Source organism: Aptenodytes forsteri, unplaced genomic scaffold (genome assembly GCF_000699145.1).
Source record: "Aptenodytes forsteri isolate BGI_AS27 unplaced genomic scaffold, ASM69914v1 Scaffold172, whole genome shotgun sequence".
Taxonomy (NCBI): Eukaryota; Metazoa; Chordata; class Aves; order Sphenisciformes; family Spheniscidae; genus Aptenodytes; species Aptenodytes forsteri.
Window position 1 is genome coordinate 10,957,094 of NW_008795018.1, and position 18,584 is coordinate 10,975,677.

Genomic DNA, 18,584 nt, shown 5'->3' on the forward strand with positions numbered 1-18,584 from the left:
TAAAAAAAAACAAAACCGAACAAAGGGGGAATCAGGCTTGTAGTCTAAACCTCAAAAACACTTTAGGATACTTCCCTAGGCTATTCAAAACAAAGTACCAAACATCTAAAATTCTTACATTGTTTAAGTTTGAAGGGTAAAACCATTAATATTTGTGAAGCATTTGAACTTTGACAGGCAGCCACAACTGTATCATATCAGCCATGACTAAATCCTTGTACAGTAAATAAAGCTTAGGTATACATCAACTCAGAAGAATCAGATGCAATTCTGAACAGGCAGTCACTGACTCAGCCACCCACAGGTGGCTTACTGCACCGTTCACATCTTACATTATGATCAACTCAGTGACTTTACAGTGAGTTGGTTCTGTTTGTTAATACTACTGCTATTATGCCATCTTCTGTATGCTAAATTCTTGGCTCTTCATGCAAGTTGTCCCCACTGCTGTAAACCAAGTAAGTATTTTTCCTAATACTAACAATTCACATCATAATTTTCCATACTTGGTTCTTCACAAATGAACTGCAATCCTTTCTTTCCCTGTCCCCCCTCCTTGTTCTCCCGTACCAGTACACTACCAAATTATACTTGGCAGTTTATCTCATTCAAGATCTCATTGCTTTTCATTGGTTTATCAACTTCTAACATAAATCATGGTTTATAAATTATATAAACCTAACATATAATGTACCATGTATTTGCAGCAGTAAATTAAGTGAGTGTACAGAAAGACTCACTACTTGATGCTATGTTTAAAAGTGATTTTTCATATTAGAGATGACATGACAAAGGACTAAGCTATGCAATAAGATACCCGTTTTCCTTCAGTATTAGTCAAAAACTGAACTCCATGTTTCCTTCCCCTCGCTGTAAGTGCAAACTCTACATATCACCAGTGATTTTTCAACCTTCTCAGTGAAGGGACAGCTAGTTTCTTCCTTTTGAAGACAAGCAGAGGGCCAATGTCATTACCATTACTCTTCATTCTAACAGCCATCTAGGTATTCCGAAAAGACACTTCCTAAGTATCTGCAATAAACCAGATTTTAACACAAACAAATTTCTAACTTACAAAGCAGACTTTTACTGTGTACCTGAAAAGCCAGAAAATACTAGGTGCTGCAATTATCTTGAAGCTTACAAAAGTCACATACTATGTAACTTGGGCCTCCTTAATTTGTTTTTACTATTCACTAATGGAACCATGAAATGAAGCTCAGGCTAGTCCTGTTCTCCTTCCATTGCCAACTGATCTGAATAGCTGTATATGAAGTAGCTGTATCCCCAAAAAAAAAAAGAAGGGGGGGGGGGAAGATAAACAAAAAAAAAAAAAGGGGGGGGGGGGGGAAGACAGACAGACACAAGGTCAGTGCTGTGCCTATTTTTCTCCCACACTATTTATCCAAATATCTATCCAGCTATTTTCAGAAACTATGTGAAAACTTTGCAGGTTGTAGAAAGGAAAGACCACACAGTACAATACAGTGTTTTCCTCTGCATTTTGTTGGTCAAAAATAGCTTGTTGAGACTATTAATCTGTTCTACAGCCTGCTACTAGCAATTCATTCTCCTAAGGACTTACAGGAAGCAAGTAGTGGGTAGGGTGAGGTGTTGTGGTTGCTGGAAGTGGCCTACTCCTTGTGTTTTCCCATGACCCAACCAATCTCTCCCCAGCCACACAATAGGCACACAAGTTCAGAACATGGGAAATACCCCAGGGCTGCTGCTAAGCTCTCTCCCACAATTAGAACAGAGTCTCTGTTTCACAGACACACTCCTGAGACAAGCTAGGAAAGAGGGCTGCTGCTCTAAGGCTGCAGCAATCATTCTGGTGGAACAGTCTGCTCCCAGAAATCCTTGTTCGTAGGCTTACTTCAGGAATGGAGTTGGTCTTAGCTCCGTGTTGCTAATTGCCTGGTGCAACAGCACTTGCTCTGTGGGTGCACAGAAAACCCTACACTCCAGAAGTATCAGACTTCCTACAGATTAACTGTATCAAGAATTTAAAGTCAATACACAAATCACAGTGGAAAGGTTACGGTACACAATCATCCCCTATGCACCTCATCATGAGCCTTTGCTTTATAATGAACGTAAGTGTTGATTTAACTGAACAATGTAGCATAATATTAAGGATGTACATTTCACCACAAGACACATGGTTTTGACACACAACAAAATGTTGATATTCCGCACAGGATCCCTTCTCTTTAGAAGGGAACAAAAGCATTACAGGAGAAATATCACCTTCACACTAGCACTCTGCCTATTATGCCACAACTAGTTAGAAGTGGATTAACAGGTGGAAGATTTCCCTTTTTTCTGATCCATTGCAGTCTTCAGCATCATTTATCTGAGAAGCTGTGTGGTACGACTATGAATGAGCACACTTCCTAAACTGGCCACCTATCTCTTACCCTTCTACGCACATTCAGGTATGACACTTTCAGCTCACAAATTAAGATGTTTATGAAAACAAATTTGCATCCATTCTCTTCTCAGATCAAGTTTGACACTACCTTGCAATAGTGAAAGGGGAAGTATTGCTTGCTACTCTGTCCCCAAATAAATGCTTTCTTTGCTTTCCTCCCATCCCTCAATTCATGCTGTCCTTGTGCCCTGTGGATCCCAGCAATCTTATGGATACATGCTGAGACTGTTCACTGAACTCACCCAACAGAATAAAAAAAACCTCGAAAACCCCACAGAAACGTGAATAGCTTTCTGCAAAACAAATTTGGCATAGCATAGAGCTAAGGAATGTTGTGCCTTGGGCATGAAAGAAAAGTAAGAATGCTGATTCCATCAGCAGCTTGCAGTTACATCAGAAGTAGAATGCCTTTACACACAATCTAAAGGGTTAAATTAGTGGCACCATTACCCTTAAAAACACACATTTTCAAAACAGTAATTTTAGCTCAACTACACTAGGGGACATCTAATTCTCATCTTCCCTCTGCAGAAAGTTACTTTTAAGCTTATAATTTCCTAAACAAGTGCAGAATACACATTACTGCAACAGTAAGTCTGAAAAATAAAATTTGTGCAGAACAAAGACAATTTGGTAAGTTTAAAAGCTACTAAACTGTATTACACAGCTAGTTGAAAAACAAAATAGAGATATTAAACTGCCAGTATGTAGTAGCTCTAAAAAAAAAAATCTAAGTCACAAAAACCAAACTAACCATTCAAACTTTGCAGTAAGTCAACCTCTGAAAAATTCTCTCTTGTTAAACATCCCCATTGTATCCTATTCTAATTCTTTCTATGGCCAACAAATTTAGGAATTTTGTACAAGGCTAAAGGATCAATTTAACCCATTACAACAGAATCTATTTTGCTTCCTAGTATCACAGTCTCTGCTTCAGAGCCAGAGTCAGATTCAGGGCAAACAGTTGCTGTATTTGTTTATATAACCTGGCAGTTCAGAACTAGAAAACAGATTTACATGGAGTTAAGACGAGCAATTCTCCCATCTCCCACCAGTCAGATAGATGAGCAACAGTAGGTACATCTGTAAGAGAACCTTATTGCTCCCACTTTTGCACTCAGTCAGAAACGTAACATGTTTGAGCAAACCAAGCACATTTGCCTACCTACCTTGTCTTATGCACATTTGTAATAGAGAAACTTAATGTCTTCATGCAAAAGCTCACCAAGGGGTCTCATCTGGAAGTATGCCTTGCTCCCTGAGTCCCTGCTCATATTTAACAATGAGTCTGAGTTCCGGAGAAAACAGCAGGCATCAGCAAGGCAGTGAAAGTGCCCACCAGTTACTTGGCAGCCAAGTATTTAGAGAACATAACCAGGAAGTGGCAAACCTAGGATGAATTTCCGTGACAGTCTGTGGGGATTCAAACCCACACCTGACAGCTCCAAGCCTAGCATTAGTTTGGTTAGGACTCTCCTGTCCTAAGCTAATCCACTGTGAATCTCCAAAATAAAGACCATGAAAGGAAGTATGATTCAAAATGTACACTGGGCTTGTACTGGCTATCACAGTCCTACCTATAAAAACTGTTCATCTAAAGAATTACGTAAAAACCATGAAGAGTCACTGGAGAACTAAACTATGAAAACCTACATCTGAAGGAACACTGTTCTCACTGAGAAGCACTGTATCACTGCTGACTCTTGCACTTCTTTCTACACTGTGCTACAGCTTTAACAGAAAGGATGGAAATACGGGATTAAGTCTAAAGTGCGATCTGAGCCAAAGTTTTCCATTTCCTGAGCAAAATTTCTAATAGGTATCTCACTATCAACTTTTCTACCTTTCCCAGCCAGATTTTAAAAGAAAAAGAACTAGTTACCAAATGAATCCAAAAAGTGGTTTTTGCCTCTGAATCCCTGCCTCACTTAGGTATTAACTCATGCCACAGACAGTCATCAGGCCAGGAGAGACTAGGCAAGACTTCAGACACACGCCTCCTGTTTGCTCTTGGCTGGCACAGAGCACTTGTACCTGCCACAGTGAGCATCAACCTATTCACTCCCTTTTCACTTATGGAACTAAAGGCTCCTAATCAGGTTCGCAAATCTCACAATAAGCCCCATTTTGTAAAAACCTGACGTTGTCATGCCTAACTCCATAATGGCTCTTTGTTTAGTACTCTGTGTATTCTTTAGACGGGCAGAATATTCTATCACCAGGAAGTGTATAGCTATATATCAAGCTGTCAAGACTTACCTCTGAAGAGATTGTAATCTTCGTTCCTCTCTCTTTCTAGCTAGCCGTTCTTCTTCTTCATCTGATCTACTAGAAAAATAAGGAGGGAAGGAAAGCATAAGAGGAACAAAAAGCAATTTCAGTGCTAGGCAATCACTGTTTAGTCATTTGACGTATTTTCAAAAAGGATTTATAGTCTGACCTGAGTTAAATTTTACATGGCTGTGAAGAAGTAATTGCTGAGTAAGTATAATTGGCAAATTTGTAGAGTTACCCTTTCACATTTTATAACACCCAAATGCTTCACCCACTGTAGCAATGTGCGCTTCAGACTCTACAGGACAATTTAAAGTCTCTTAGGAAGAGGCTGCACACTGTTCCAGAAGCAGGAGTCCTACTCGCCATTTTCCCCATGTATCACACCCCATTTCAGAGTAAGCATACTGCGTGTGCATAGTTAAGTCCATTGTTGCCCCCTGGAAGATTGATGGTTCATAAGCCTTTGATGCCAGAACAATTTATCTTTCCAACAACCTTTACTATCCAATCTCAAGTTGCCTCCAGGAAAGCAGTCTGCATGAACTGTCTTGGCAGCTGCCTTTCCTGTTCTGGAATGAGCAAGGATTTACCTGAGCGCATCAGCTGTGTGATTCTGGGAAATGCTGAGCCTACACAGTACATCTGAGCTGTGCATGTGCAGATACACTCTACTGAATACATGCACTTAAGCTTTGTGACCTGCCTTGGAGAAAGCTCAGCTTCACTTCACCACTAGATACACCATATAAGAATTGTAGAACTCTAAAGCAAACGCCAAACAATATTTATTTGCCTGTTATTTTTTTCTGACAGAATTAATGACAGTTCTTCAGGATTAGTGAATGGACACCTGCCATGCTTTTCCAGGTGCTAATAATTTTTCAAAACTGAATGCACTATCTGAAGATGTTTGATATGAATACTTACAATATTAACACACCTGCTAATACAGAAATGGATAGTTATAGCACCACACATCTGCAGCAACCAACATACAAGTTAAGCAAGAGTGACATCCAGTGGTTAATTATAGCATGTCAAATTTTTTAACAGATACAAAATTCACAGATACCAGAATTAGAAATCTGAACTCAATTTTTCTATCTGCTCAGTCCCTATGTGTCTTTGAACATCTTAGTCATTTAAATACAATCCGGTAATTCAGAATCCATGTAATGTTTCACATACAAGTTTTCTAGTTCCTCCTTTTACGTTTCCACATAAAGAGTTAGAAAAGTCTTGGGGGAGTTTAGCAGCCGGAAACACATGCAACAGGTCACATTTATTGGAAAACTATGTCAGACCCTTTTGTAAAACTAATTGATTCCCCATATTAGCATGTCCAGGAAGACTAGAAGCTCCCACACTTGGGCATCTTTCTGGAAAACTACTTTATTGGAGACCCCAGTGTCTTATAACTATGTAAGTCTCACTTCACACTACTGTTGCAAAATACAAACCCACCAAATCAATAAAATGCTGGTATAGGATTCAGAAAATATATTTCTTCCCTATAATTAAATGAAGCATTAAATATCTTTGGATTTCTAGACACTTTGAAGAAATTGAGTTTTTCTTCAAAATTCAGAAATTCTGAAATTATAAAAGTTAAAAAGTGGTTGTTAAATTGAAGAAGTTCAAGAGAGTCTCTTTAGTATAGTTTCATGAAAAGTTGTATCTCAAGTACATGGAACCAGACACAAAGTCCAAACATAGGATAAAAATAATGAACTGAAACAATGCACCAATAGGCCTAGAATTCCTGTGGTAGGGATGGACTCAGGTGAGCCACCTACATTACTGATGTGGGGATTAATGCACCTTTTCCTTGAACACGGAGAGTAAGTGCTGGCTTCTTAAACATTGAAAACCCACAGCTTAAAAATTCCCAGAAGGAATACTGATGCTCCTGCAAAAACAAGGTTACACCTGAGATCTGAGACGATACATATAAGAAGTCAATAAAACAGATCTAATACTACATTTCTACAAATTTTCCTTCTTTCAATTCATTAAAAAGTTTCTTTTGTGGAAAAGGAGTCCCCAAACTGAGGAAGCAGACAGCAAAAGAATTCCTGCTGAGAATCAGTGGGTTTAAAGCCAGTAATATATCAGGCTCCAGTGTAATAATACATTCTGAATCCTCCTGAAATAAGCTGGACCCCACTCTGACAAGACCTTTAAATCCTCTGAGTATCAGAAGATTAAGCTTGACACCTTTGGAGTTCTGGCATAAGATGACTCTCAACTAACCCTCTATTTTTGGAATTGGATGTTACAGTACTGATTGACGACTTAGCTACTAAAACTGAAGTCTGGCACAAATCTCTCTTCACAGGAATCAAGTTTATTTGTCAGCATGTCAGCCACAGGGGCCTACTCAGTTCTTCTGCAGAGGAAGTCGGCAGATCTTACATAAAATCTAAAACAGTTTGATACATCTTCAGGGCTTATCAGCACAGGGCTAAAGAGTTATCAATTTTTGCACTAGGACAGATTTGGTAGACCAATCTACCAGCAGAATAGGTACATGCATCTTCCTCAGGGAAAAGAAAAGGAAATGACATGTTATTTACAATTGTTTTCTCCTTTTTTGAAAGCCGCAGATGTACCATATTTCTCTGGCTTGAAGGTCAGCACCAACCACTCTGCAGCTGCATAAATTCTTTAAAAAAAAAACAACCCTCAAACAAGAACAATGAATTACAGGTACTTGAGTATAGAAATTATTTCAGATCAAGAAATGAGGTCCACATTTTGTTCACGTGATTAGTACTGAAGGACAAAAGGAACAGAGCTAGCTGAAGCTACACTGCCCAGAAACCTGAGCTCTAAAGCTTCAGTGACACAAGGAAGCATATTGTGCTGTCCCAATAAACAAGGCTTTCCAGGTATTTCATTAGGAAATAATTACTGATCACTTCCCATGGAATCACTGACTTACCTATTTTAGCTGCTCATCAACTATTTCCCTCCCTTTGAAGGATATTAGCCAATTAAAGAAGTAAGCCAGTAGGAAAAAAAAAAAAAAGAGAAGTTTTACAAGTCCTCCAAGATCTAAAAAACACTTAATTTTTGCAGTATTACTTTACTTGAAAATAAGTCAGTCTCTCTTAGTATCTTAGAGCAAAAAAGTATCATCTTACATTTAGATTATTTTGTTGAATTGGCAAAGACAGCTCACTTAGATACTGACAGATCCTAGAGCAAACTCTGAAGCATGGATACCAAGTGCTGTAGGACACCGTTACTTGTTACCCACCTGGTCTCTTTTTGCTGTACCGTGAGCTTGCCTCGAAAGAAATAATTTGTTCTGTTATCACAAGAAGCAAGTATTTATTTGGCCATTGAAATATTTCATGTCCAATTTTAACAAGGAAGTGTAAAATGTAGACATGTAAAATAATAGCTTGCTTAAAGAACATATCTGATGCTACCGCTAATAACATCACTTCAGTGTCATTCCAGCATCATTTCTAGTGTCATTACTGCCTGTCACTAAACAAAGTGACCAAAATTGCTTCCAAATGAAAAGATTCTTAGTATATTGGAGAATAAAAGTTGTAGGTAGGTAAGGAAGACCAGTACCCAAAGTTAGTAAAGGAAACAAATATACATATTTACCTCCTGGAACGCCTTCTGCAGTAACAGCAGTAACAGCAACAGATTGCTATGGACACCAGAATGAGTCCAGCTACTACAGCTATGGCAATAATTAAAGCCTCAACGTTTACTGAAAAATATGAATATATTCAACTTGTTAGACTCCAGCATTAACATTTGTCTTTCTGATAACTCTTCCCCTCCTTCCCAAGCATTTTTTCACCTCTGTATGAAAAAAACAATTCTGCACAACTACCCCAGTTAAAATGCAGCATATCACATTAGAATTTTGCTACTATGCATAATCTACACTGAACAGACATTCAGTAATATTGCTCTTTACATATACCGAATTATTAAAAGTCATCCTGTAATACTTTATATGATATACATCTACTGGTGTGATACCACAGTTCTGTCCTCCCAATCACAACCTTAGCCAATGTACAGCATGAACAAAAATGTCATAGATGCGGCATCAGTGTACACACATTACATGCAGCAGTTAGAGAAAGAGTAAAATGAAGTAAGACAACAATGTCGGAGAATTTGAAGGAGCCAATACAAAACTCTGTAAAACTTCCTAAGTCATCATCTATGTCCAAGGAGAGTCATCTTCTACATCCAAAGAATGATTAACAAATGGGGTGGGGGTGTATTATTTTAACTGCATACACTATAACAACTGTAGCTGAATCAGAAACCTGATGTCCTGGAAAAGAGTGAGGCCCAAGAAGAAAGCAAACAGGGATGGTACAAGCAACACTACAGACACAATTTTGAGGAGTTATTTAAAGGACCTAACAAAGGACAAAATGAAATCAGGGAGGTTGTATCAGAGACAAAAACTAAACACCTCTCCCCACACATAGCCCACACTGTCTGTTTTAAAGCATGATGGGGGAGGGGGCAGGGAAGCTGTCTCTCCTCTCTCTCACATAAATCCCTCTGAACTCTGCCAGGTTCAGCAGCTTCATGCTGCTGCAGTAATACAAAGTAGCTGCACATGCACTTTTTACTGCTTCAGGGTACCAGTGATAAGACAGTCAAATTTAGCAAGTGAAGTTCAGAGGGTCTATCCTCTCCGATTACATGCACAAGCCAAAAAGTCTGTTACTTCTCTACAGATCTCACCAACTCACATCTGGCCAATATCCTTCACAGATCTTGCCAAAGATTAGATCCCAGCAAATATTTTTGCTTGTGTGTTATAATTTACTGGGTACAGTTTATAATACAGACTAATACATAGTTTCTAGTTACAATACAGAAGTAAATCCTGAACATGTAAATTTTGGAAGTAACACATTCCACCATACCACATTTCTCATTCTGTTACTCCCCTACAAGCTACAAGCAATTAAATATACTTCATTCAGTGAAGTAAAAACAAAAAATGGTTTTAATCTTAAATTTTTTTCAAAGTATACTATTTACTTTTTAAATGCCATTTAATTGAAGCAAAAAATATATTTTGAACCTCAAAGTCCAGAAAAAGATTGTCAGTTTTCAGTCTGCATTCCTATCTCCACTATCTATTTCATTTGCTTATTATTCATGAAAAACAATACAATTAAGCTATTTGGTATTATGTTGCTTCTGTACTGTTCTTTTTTCTTCACTACTGGTTAATAATCTGTCAACATGTCTTATTCCATAAAAATTGTAACTGGAAGCCAGTCATTTGCTTTTGACTTTGAGAGCTGCAATATTCAGCTTCATTTTCAGCAACACTGAGCCAACACTCATCTCTTCATTTTATCTGTGAAAAGGAAAAACACCACCACCATGCTCACAAGGTAATTAGTTTTCCTGCTATGTCCGAAGGGAACAGTCTCAATAAGACTACATACCCCCATGGCATGTTGCTGCATATAATTTGTAAAAAAATCTATTAAGGAAATACATATCTGGGGGGGTGTTGTTTTGTTTTTTTCTTTTTCCATTTTTAACTTTTTTTTGAGAATGTGCTCTATTCTCTGTTTAAGCTGCATTCAATCTAGAAACACAAATGATGCCCAAGCTAGAAGCCATTTCTATAGCAGGAGTAAACTGCCAAGAACACCCTATTAGCATCAGTAGATACCAGTAATCACTGCTTTCCAAAAGGACACAGCACAAATGCATTTCTGTACTGGGTCTGGCTAGGACAGAGTTAACTTTCTTCACAGCAGCTGCTATGATGCCATGTTTTGGATTTCTGGCTAAAACAGAACTGATAACACCAATGTTTTGGCTGTTGCTGAACAGGCTTGAAGAGCATCAAGATTTTCTCTTACCCCCACCCCCGTGAGTATGGCTGGAGGTAGGCAAGAGATCAGAGAGGTCAGGAAGGGACACTGCCAGAACACCTGACCCAAACTGGCCAAAGGGATATTCCACACCATATAACGCCATGATCAGCAATAAAACCTGGGGTAAAGGAAAAAGAAGTGGAGGGGGTATCTGGCTTCCAAGGTAACTACTGTCTGGGGACTGACTAGGCATCAGTCTGCCTGTGGGAGGTGGTGAGTGATTTCCTTTGCTTGTTTTTTTTTCTTCTCTCTCCCCATTTTTCCTTCACCTATTAAACTGTCTTTATCTCAATCCATGAGTTTTCTTGCTTTTGTTCTTCCTGTTTTCTTCCCCCAGCCCACTGGGGCCAGGGAGGAAGGGAGCGAGCAGCTGTGTGGGTACTTAGCTGTTGGCAGTAGTCAACCCACCACACTTCCAGAAAAAAGTTTGCTTAACAGTTCATTTACTATAATATTGAAAGCCCAATTTCCTGAAAAGCGTGCCTTATCAGTGAAATGATATACCTTCTGTAGCTCTAAAAAAACTCCAAAAGTCTAAGCATAAATGCTTTCTCTCACAAAACAAAGCACAGAGCCCTTCTGCTAAGAACAAAGAATTGGTAAAGTTCTCCTGTACTGTCCAATCTAGTCCCTCAGTTTGCAGGGATTATATGAAGTGGTAGCGTTCAGAAACCTGTATGCTCCATTAATAGCTATCTTCTACCTCTGCTACTCTAATTTAAAGACTACTCCATTGTCTCACTGCTCTTAAGTGTGGTAACTTTCTTCTAATTTACAGTTAACATGGTCACTGATAGTAGTTCATCCCCGCTTGTTTCTGTCCTTTAGCCTCCTGGTGCTCATGAGCAAACACATAGAAAGCAGCAAGCCTTTGCTTTGCTGGACTGAAGATGTACTCTTATTTCATATGACAAGCTTTCCAATGTCTTATTTGTTCTCTGTTCCAATCTATTCTGAATTTAGATCTGTATACACAGTATTGCAAAAATAGCTCCAAAAATTTCACCCCAATGGCAGCATATGCACTGCACCGTATTTTGTAATACAAAATGCAAAGCAAAGGAAACCTAAGAACAATGAAATGATGCAGCACTACAATCTACAGTGGCACTCTGCAGCTGCCTTTTTAACCTTAACTACATTGCCTTCAGCACCCACAGATCACACTGTTTTTTCAGTTGTTTAAGCAAAAACAGCATTCAAGAATTTTTGGGCGGTTCCATTCCTGTGGTATTGGTTCACTGCAGCCACTGGAATATACTATAAAAATTGTGGATCCAGGCATATCATCCAACATTTTAAGAAATTTTAAAAAAGGTAAGAATGGTCACCCTTTGTCAACAGGGAATGACCTTATTTCTGTGTACCTCAGAAGTACAGTTTAAGAAACAGGTGAATCCTGACTACATACATAAAATACTCAGAACATTCCAACATCACTGGTTCCCAGTCTAGACTTTAGCATCAACAGAACTTCACTACATAGTAAGTGTTTTAAAGCCAGTGTAACTATACTGGCTGTTCACAAAGAACCCTTAACAATGCCTGTTTTGTAAGTCCAGAAGGTTAGGGATCATGGTTCCAAATCATAACCACTGCCTCCTCCCCCCACTCCTCCAAATAAATTATCAGGAAACAGCTCTAGTAAGTGGTAGTCTTACTTTAATCATCCTCAAATAATTCTCTACAGCAAAAGTAAAATTAGTACCTACTCCAGCAAACTCCCCATTGAGCATTTGAGAGTGAACATAATGAAGATGGTGGAAGAATGCTTCTTACAGGGTAATCAATACAAGTGTTGTTGGTGTAACACCAAAGGCACTGTGCAAAAGAAAAAAAAACAAGTTATTGATCTTCAAAAACAGTTTACAATTTAGTGCTCCTCTCTACAGACAGAATTCTTAAGTGCGTACAGTACTGTACGGATATATTGAAAGTGCTTTGTAGTATAAAACCTACAGAAGCCCTGGTACAATTCCTAAGGAAGCCTAAACTGAATTGTGAATAAGTAGATTTTGTACTTGCAGGTAATAAAGGTAATAAATATTTACACTAACCTGAAAATATTTGGGAACATATTGAGGTACTCTGTATACTTGAGGATAAAGTGGCTTTGAGTTTAGAATTACTGAAATGAGAAATACAAAACCAGAAAGCCAACTGTTCAGAATTTTAACACACCTGGTATCTCTGATGAATAAAAAACCACTTATAATCTTACTTCAGCCCTATATTTGACTATCAACAGAAAAAAAAATAAAGAACCCATACATTCTACAGGAGGTTTTTCTGTAAGGTAATAAAAGAAACAGCCTTTTCCAATCTGCGTTGCAAAGTACAGCCTTATAATCTGCATTGCAAAGTACATTGGGTACCTTAATTGTGCACACTTAGGTATCTGGATATTTTTAAAATTTAAAATTAAAATTTAAGTGTTCTTAGATGTATTACAGTTACAAAAAAGTAATATAGTTACAATAGCACAACATTTCTGCTTTTTATGTTACCACTAAGCATCAAGATTAAGTTTTGGTTTGCATCTGTTAAAATAGATACTCATTCAAAATTTCTTTATCACACAACTTAACCAGTGAAGAAGTTTTGGATGACAGTAAAAGGAAACCCTGACAGAACAGGGTTTTTTAGGATTCATTCTAGAAAGAGCTCATCCAGGAACTATGATTTATTATTATTATTTTCTCTTCCTTTGCTGTCCTATTAAACTGTCTTTATCTCAACCCACAGGTTCTACTTTTTTTCCAATTCTCTCCCCTACCCCACTGTGGGGGAGCAAGCGAGCAGCTGTGTGGTGCTTAGTTGCCAGCTGAGGTTAAACCACAACACAGTACTATCAAGAATATCTCTGTCATACACCCTCAATTGCACAAAGTCTGTTACCTTGCTCTAAAGGGTTAGAAAACATTGAATTCAAAGGAAAACATTTGTAGTAGATTCTGCTCTCTTGAAAAAAGTGAAGAAAGAGACAAGAAAAATTGATTCCTATTTTGTAGTTGGTAGACTGTACAAGTCAAACATGCCCATAAAGACACATCAACAAAAATAATTAAGGCAGAATAATCTTTGCAAAAAACCTGCCCTCCTAAGTTTTAATTTTAATCAAGGATGTTAGATGCAAACATGCTTATTTTTGTTGGATCAATTATTTAATAAAAACTAACAGTTCAAAAATAACAACTAATAGGGGACAGACTAAAAGTCATTATTAAACTTGTTTGAATGTAATGTTGACCCTGTTTTGAGTAAGATGCTGGACTAGATGACTCATGAGGTCTCTTCTAATCTGAATAACTCTATACTGTTGGCGACAGCTAGGCGCACAGAAAGGTCAACTGTATTACTCTGATGGAGACTACTGCATGTAACTATTAAAAACGTGTGTAGCCCAAAAGGCAATACCCAATACAGCTACTGATTGGTGCAGGGGCTGAAGTAAGAGAAAAATGTTTCAATTGACTCATTCCCAATGCTAAAAACTGAGTTGTCAAAATCAAGTTAGGAAAAAAACCTAAACACCCAAGGGTGAAACATTTCCTTAACTTTGATCCTCATCTATATAACCTAAAAATGAAGACTGAAAAGATTTTATTTAGACATAAATCATATACCCTTTGCAGAGTATGCTAGGAACCACGTTCACACTCTGATGGATATCACTGACTTCATTATCCATGTGAGACTCTACTAGAATAAAGTGCAACATTATTAATTCAGGCCACACTCATTTTAAGGACATATTCTCAGTATTAAAAGAGCTAAGATAGTAACTATGAACACAAAATGAACACTTCTTTCTCTATAATCAGATAGATGTATGCAAGTGACTATTATCCCCACCTTCCCTTCAAAAAAAATTGGTTATATTTCTGATCACAAAATTTCCTATAGCTGTTGTTAGCTTTTTTTTTTAAGGCCTAGCTTGCCTAAAATCCATTTACCACAAGAATTTAGAGTCCATACATTTGTTATTAGGACAAAGATGAGAATGACAAAATAAATAGCTGAGGGGGAAAAGCGTGTTGGTAGACTACTCAGAAGTTAAAAATGAGACTTCAGAAAATTCTCCAGATTGCTGAGACTCTACACATGCACACAGATTTTAAAATATAGTCCTATCTTTAACTAGTGCTTGCATTATGTATTTTGTCTTACACACTGTCATATGGAGTTAGAAACGTTAAGAGAAAACTCTCTCAAGACATTAATCAATAGGTATTTACACATTATCTGGTAACAGATAAAGTTCTCAAATTTTAATACCAGGTGGTAATCTGCTAGTTATAGCAGTAAATATTTCTTTCAAGGAAATAAATTGAGTTTCAGGATTCAATAGCTCTAATCAAAACTGTTATGTGTTATTTTTTTTAATGTACCATGTTGTAAGGCATAAGATGAAATGCAACAGCGTATCTATAAAATTACCACTCAGAACAGTTTTATTTTGTCAGAATTGATAAAAACATGAGAAAATAGGTATTCACCAACTCTAAAGACCAACCCAAAAGACCAACCCAATTATAATTATGATAAACAAAATTTGAGCATTTTGAATTATAATGCTAAATTAAATTACTACATTTTAGGGTTTGTTTGGAATTGTTTTTATCTATTCACCAAATGTTTAGTTTTCATTTTTATCAGCTGCTATCTATATTATCACCAATATGAAAACCTGATTTTTTTTTTCCTACTGAAGCAATTAAACAAAGTAATTTCAGCAATCCTTTGCTTTTGTATTACTCACACAAATGCTAATGGCTTTGTTCTGTAGGCTTTTTTTTAACGTATGTGCAAATTGTCTGAATCAAGTCTAAACTCTTTTCTTCAAGGTTAACACTGATGCCATTGAAGCAGTTGGCCTGAATCATCCATCATTCTGTCACCAAAACAAGCCTGGACACTGTCATTGGTTTGACAGATTCTGAAAATAATGTATCTATAACTGTTAGCATCTTCAGTACATGAACACAGCTAAAGGATTTATTTCTCACACAAGGTGAACACATAGCTCTCAGGATAATAAAAGTTGTGCTCATGTATCTGTAGCAGCACTTATTTGAAGTGACAGTCACACCAGTAGTAGTGCTGAACATTTACTCTTTAATGACCCATATTTTCCATTTCCTACTTTATACTTTTGAAGATTAAGAGTTCTTTACACAATGCCATGCTTATGACAACAAATACACAGGTCTGACAACACACAACCACATCAATACAAGGCAATTACTGTTTTTCCATTAAAAAAGCCAAAAGATGCTTAAGACAAGCATAAAACAGGTAAGTTTAGATATTTCTCAATTTCCCCTACTGAAAAGGTTTTGCAGTAACTACATATCTTAAAGACTCATGAAATATTTCTTTTCAGTGACATCTGAAGTTAGAATTTGAAACAATCTCTCACTTCAAATATGGGAGTTTCTTCTACTCTGCAGGAACAGACATCTTTTGCATATTTATCACAACCCTTATTGTGGAGCTAAAAAGGTTTTGAGCAGAGGATGGAGAAACAAATTCTATTGTTTTAAATGTCTGCCTTATTGCAATCTCATTGGAAATCTAAACACTTTGCTACCAAAACGGAGATCTAGCCTGGCAGTCTTAAGCACTTACAGTCTGGTGTAGTCAGTGGAGAGGCCAGCATGTCTGAACATCTACAAAGCACTGATCCAGTCTGCCTCAGTTAAATGCATGGCTTGGGGCATCTCCAGAGAAAGGCATTTCTAGTTTATTTACATTAACTTCCCAGTTCTCCTATTCAACATACAAGAAATGCAAGGCATTTTAGCCACATGAGATGCAGTTTACCTAGCCCTTGTATAAGATGGAAAATTAACTAAGCACTGCTTGCAAAATGAGGATGAATCTAAACTAGCAGCAACATCAACTCACTCAGCTGCGCTGTGAAAGCACTGAGCACACACTGGAACTGGAAGCTTGGATTCTACACTGTCCATCTTCTCCAGATGAAACAGATAAATACCCTGAGTGACCAAATCATGGAGCAACCCTGGCAAAGTGAAAGCACACTGGTATTGAGTGTGACAGAGCAGAAGCAGCACATCAGTTGACTCTACCACTTAAATAAGAACAGAGACTTCCTCTTTTTGAGGGTAGTTTGACTAGACTCACCGTTAAAAACAAAACGCCCACCAAACAGCCAAACCAACCCCAACAACCTGACTTCATATTAAATGAAAAAAAAAAAAAAAAAATCACCACATTCTCAGTCAAAAAGAATGTTAAAAATCTTACCGAAACATTTTTTAGACATTCTTCACAGGACCTCTGGGAAAACTCTGAACACTCTAGAAAAAACCATACACACAGATGATGAGATTTATTATTCCTCAGTAACATCAAGCACATTACACAATATTTAGCTTTTTCTTTTTTCTACTTCTAGATACAAGCAACAATTTTGACTGAGGCAATGAAAGCTCAATATTTCCATTCCCGGAGAACTGTAGCAAACATAGATACAAAGCATTTAAGTTTGACCTCTGACATAGTTAGGGAAACACTTTAACCTTACTTGTAACTTCAATCTGTTTTGTCTAAGGACAAACACGGGAGAAAAAACCCAGAGCCTCCCTGTATCTCTGCTGAAGTTTTACACTTCAATTTAGAGAACATTCCAAGTTTTTCTGCTTTGGAAGCCTAGCAAAGGCTGATCCTCACCTAGGGTTGGTCCCCCTTCCATAGATATCAACCTTTTTCTTCAGAAAAAAGTTTTTTAAAAAATAAAGCTCTCCAAATAACATGATTTTAAATAACAGTTTAAAAATATTTCCAAACATAGGACACAAAGTCATTTTGTAAGAGGTCAACAAGAACTCTGACAGAAGTTTGAAAATCCGAGTGATGTGGAAGGAGTTAACTTATATTTTCTTTGGATTTTAAAAAAAAATCTATCGTAAAAAAGAAAATATTTACTGGCGTTCACATTCCCAGAGGATTCCAGCCAAAGGCTATGACTTTCATTTAGAAGTACTGCATGCTTATTGTCTAACACTGGTCTTTTTTTATCTGCAATGCAGACATAATTTGCCACCCACAGGACCACATACATGCCATAGTCTTGACCTAGATGAACTACTTGACAGATGACGAGGAGTTTCCTCTCCTGGTCTGAACCTGGATTTTCTTCCAATTGTTGTAGTTCCTATGATAATTTTTAGTATTACTTAGTGAAACTAACTTTTGATGCCCTTACCAACATGCTTTAACTTGTCAGCCCTGAATTGGTCAGGCAGTTGGACTAGATGATTATTGTAGGTCCTTTCCAACTGAAATAGTCTATTCTATTTTAAATTATTTCCACATATATCATATTTACATGAGGGGAAAGTATCTCCAAATCAGGAATCCAATTCTACTTTTAATGGATAACAGTGCATTAGTCATAAGCAGTTATCTATTTGAGCTAAATTCTTCGCATGTTTTGGGGTAACTACATATTTCAATATTTTATTTTCATAATTCAATATTATACCTTTCTGGTACTAATTCTTAATAACAAATACATTTCATGTACCAGTATATTTAGCTTTAATCAATATATCTGTTTAGAAAAAACACTTACTAGTTTTTCCGGTACCAATTAACATTGGGACTGGTACCAATTAACTGAGAAACAGCCTAAGTATTAAGGCCCATATACCAATTCATGGAAAAAAAATGAAAAGCAGATTCAGAAATAGTTCTCAGTTTAAACTCAAAAATTTTCAAATGGGATTACTGCACATGGAGTACCACCATGCTTATTATAAAAATCATAGAATAGTTTGGGTTGGAAGGGACCTCTAAAGGTCATCTCGTCCAACCCCCCTGCCATGGGCAGGGACATCTTCAACCAGATCAGGTTGCTCAGAGCCCCGTCCAACCTGACCTGGAATGGTTCCAGGGATGGGGCATCCACCACCTCCCTGGGCAACCTGTGCCAGTGCTTCACCACC

General features: G+C 37.5%; 1 protein-coding gene across 1 annotated transcript in view; it reads right to left on the reverse strand.

Annotated features, from left to right (window-relative positions):
- Positions 1 to 18,584, reverse strand: part of LOC103895975 (pituitary tumor-transforming gene 1 protein-interacting protein) — a 46,524-nt gene that overhangs the window by 10,067 nt on the left and 17,873 nt on the right. Inside the window, exons 3-6 of the mRNA XM_019471094.1 lie at positions 16,882 to 16,934; positions 12,321 to 12,429; positions 8,336 to 8,444; positions 4,694 to 4,762 (exon numbers count right to left, since the gene is read on the reverse strand). Coding sequence (XP_019326639.1) covers positions 4,694 to 4,762; positions 8,336 to 8,444; positions 12,321 to 12,429; positions 16,882 to 16,934 — 340 coding nt within the window. The remainder of the gene's footprint in view (positions 1 to 4,693; positions 4,763 to 8,335; positions 8,445 to 12,320; positions 12,430 to 16,881; positions 16,935 to 18,584) is intronic.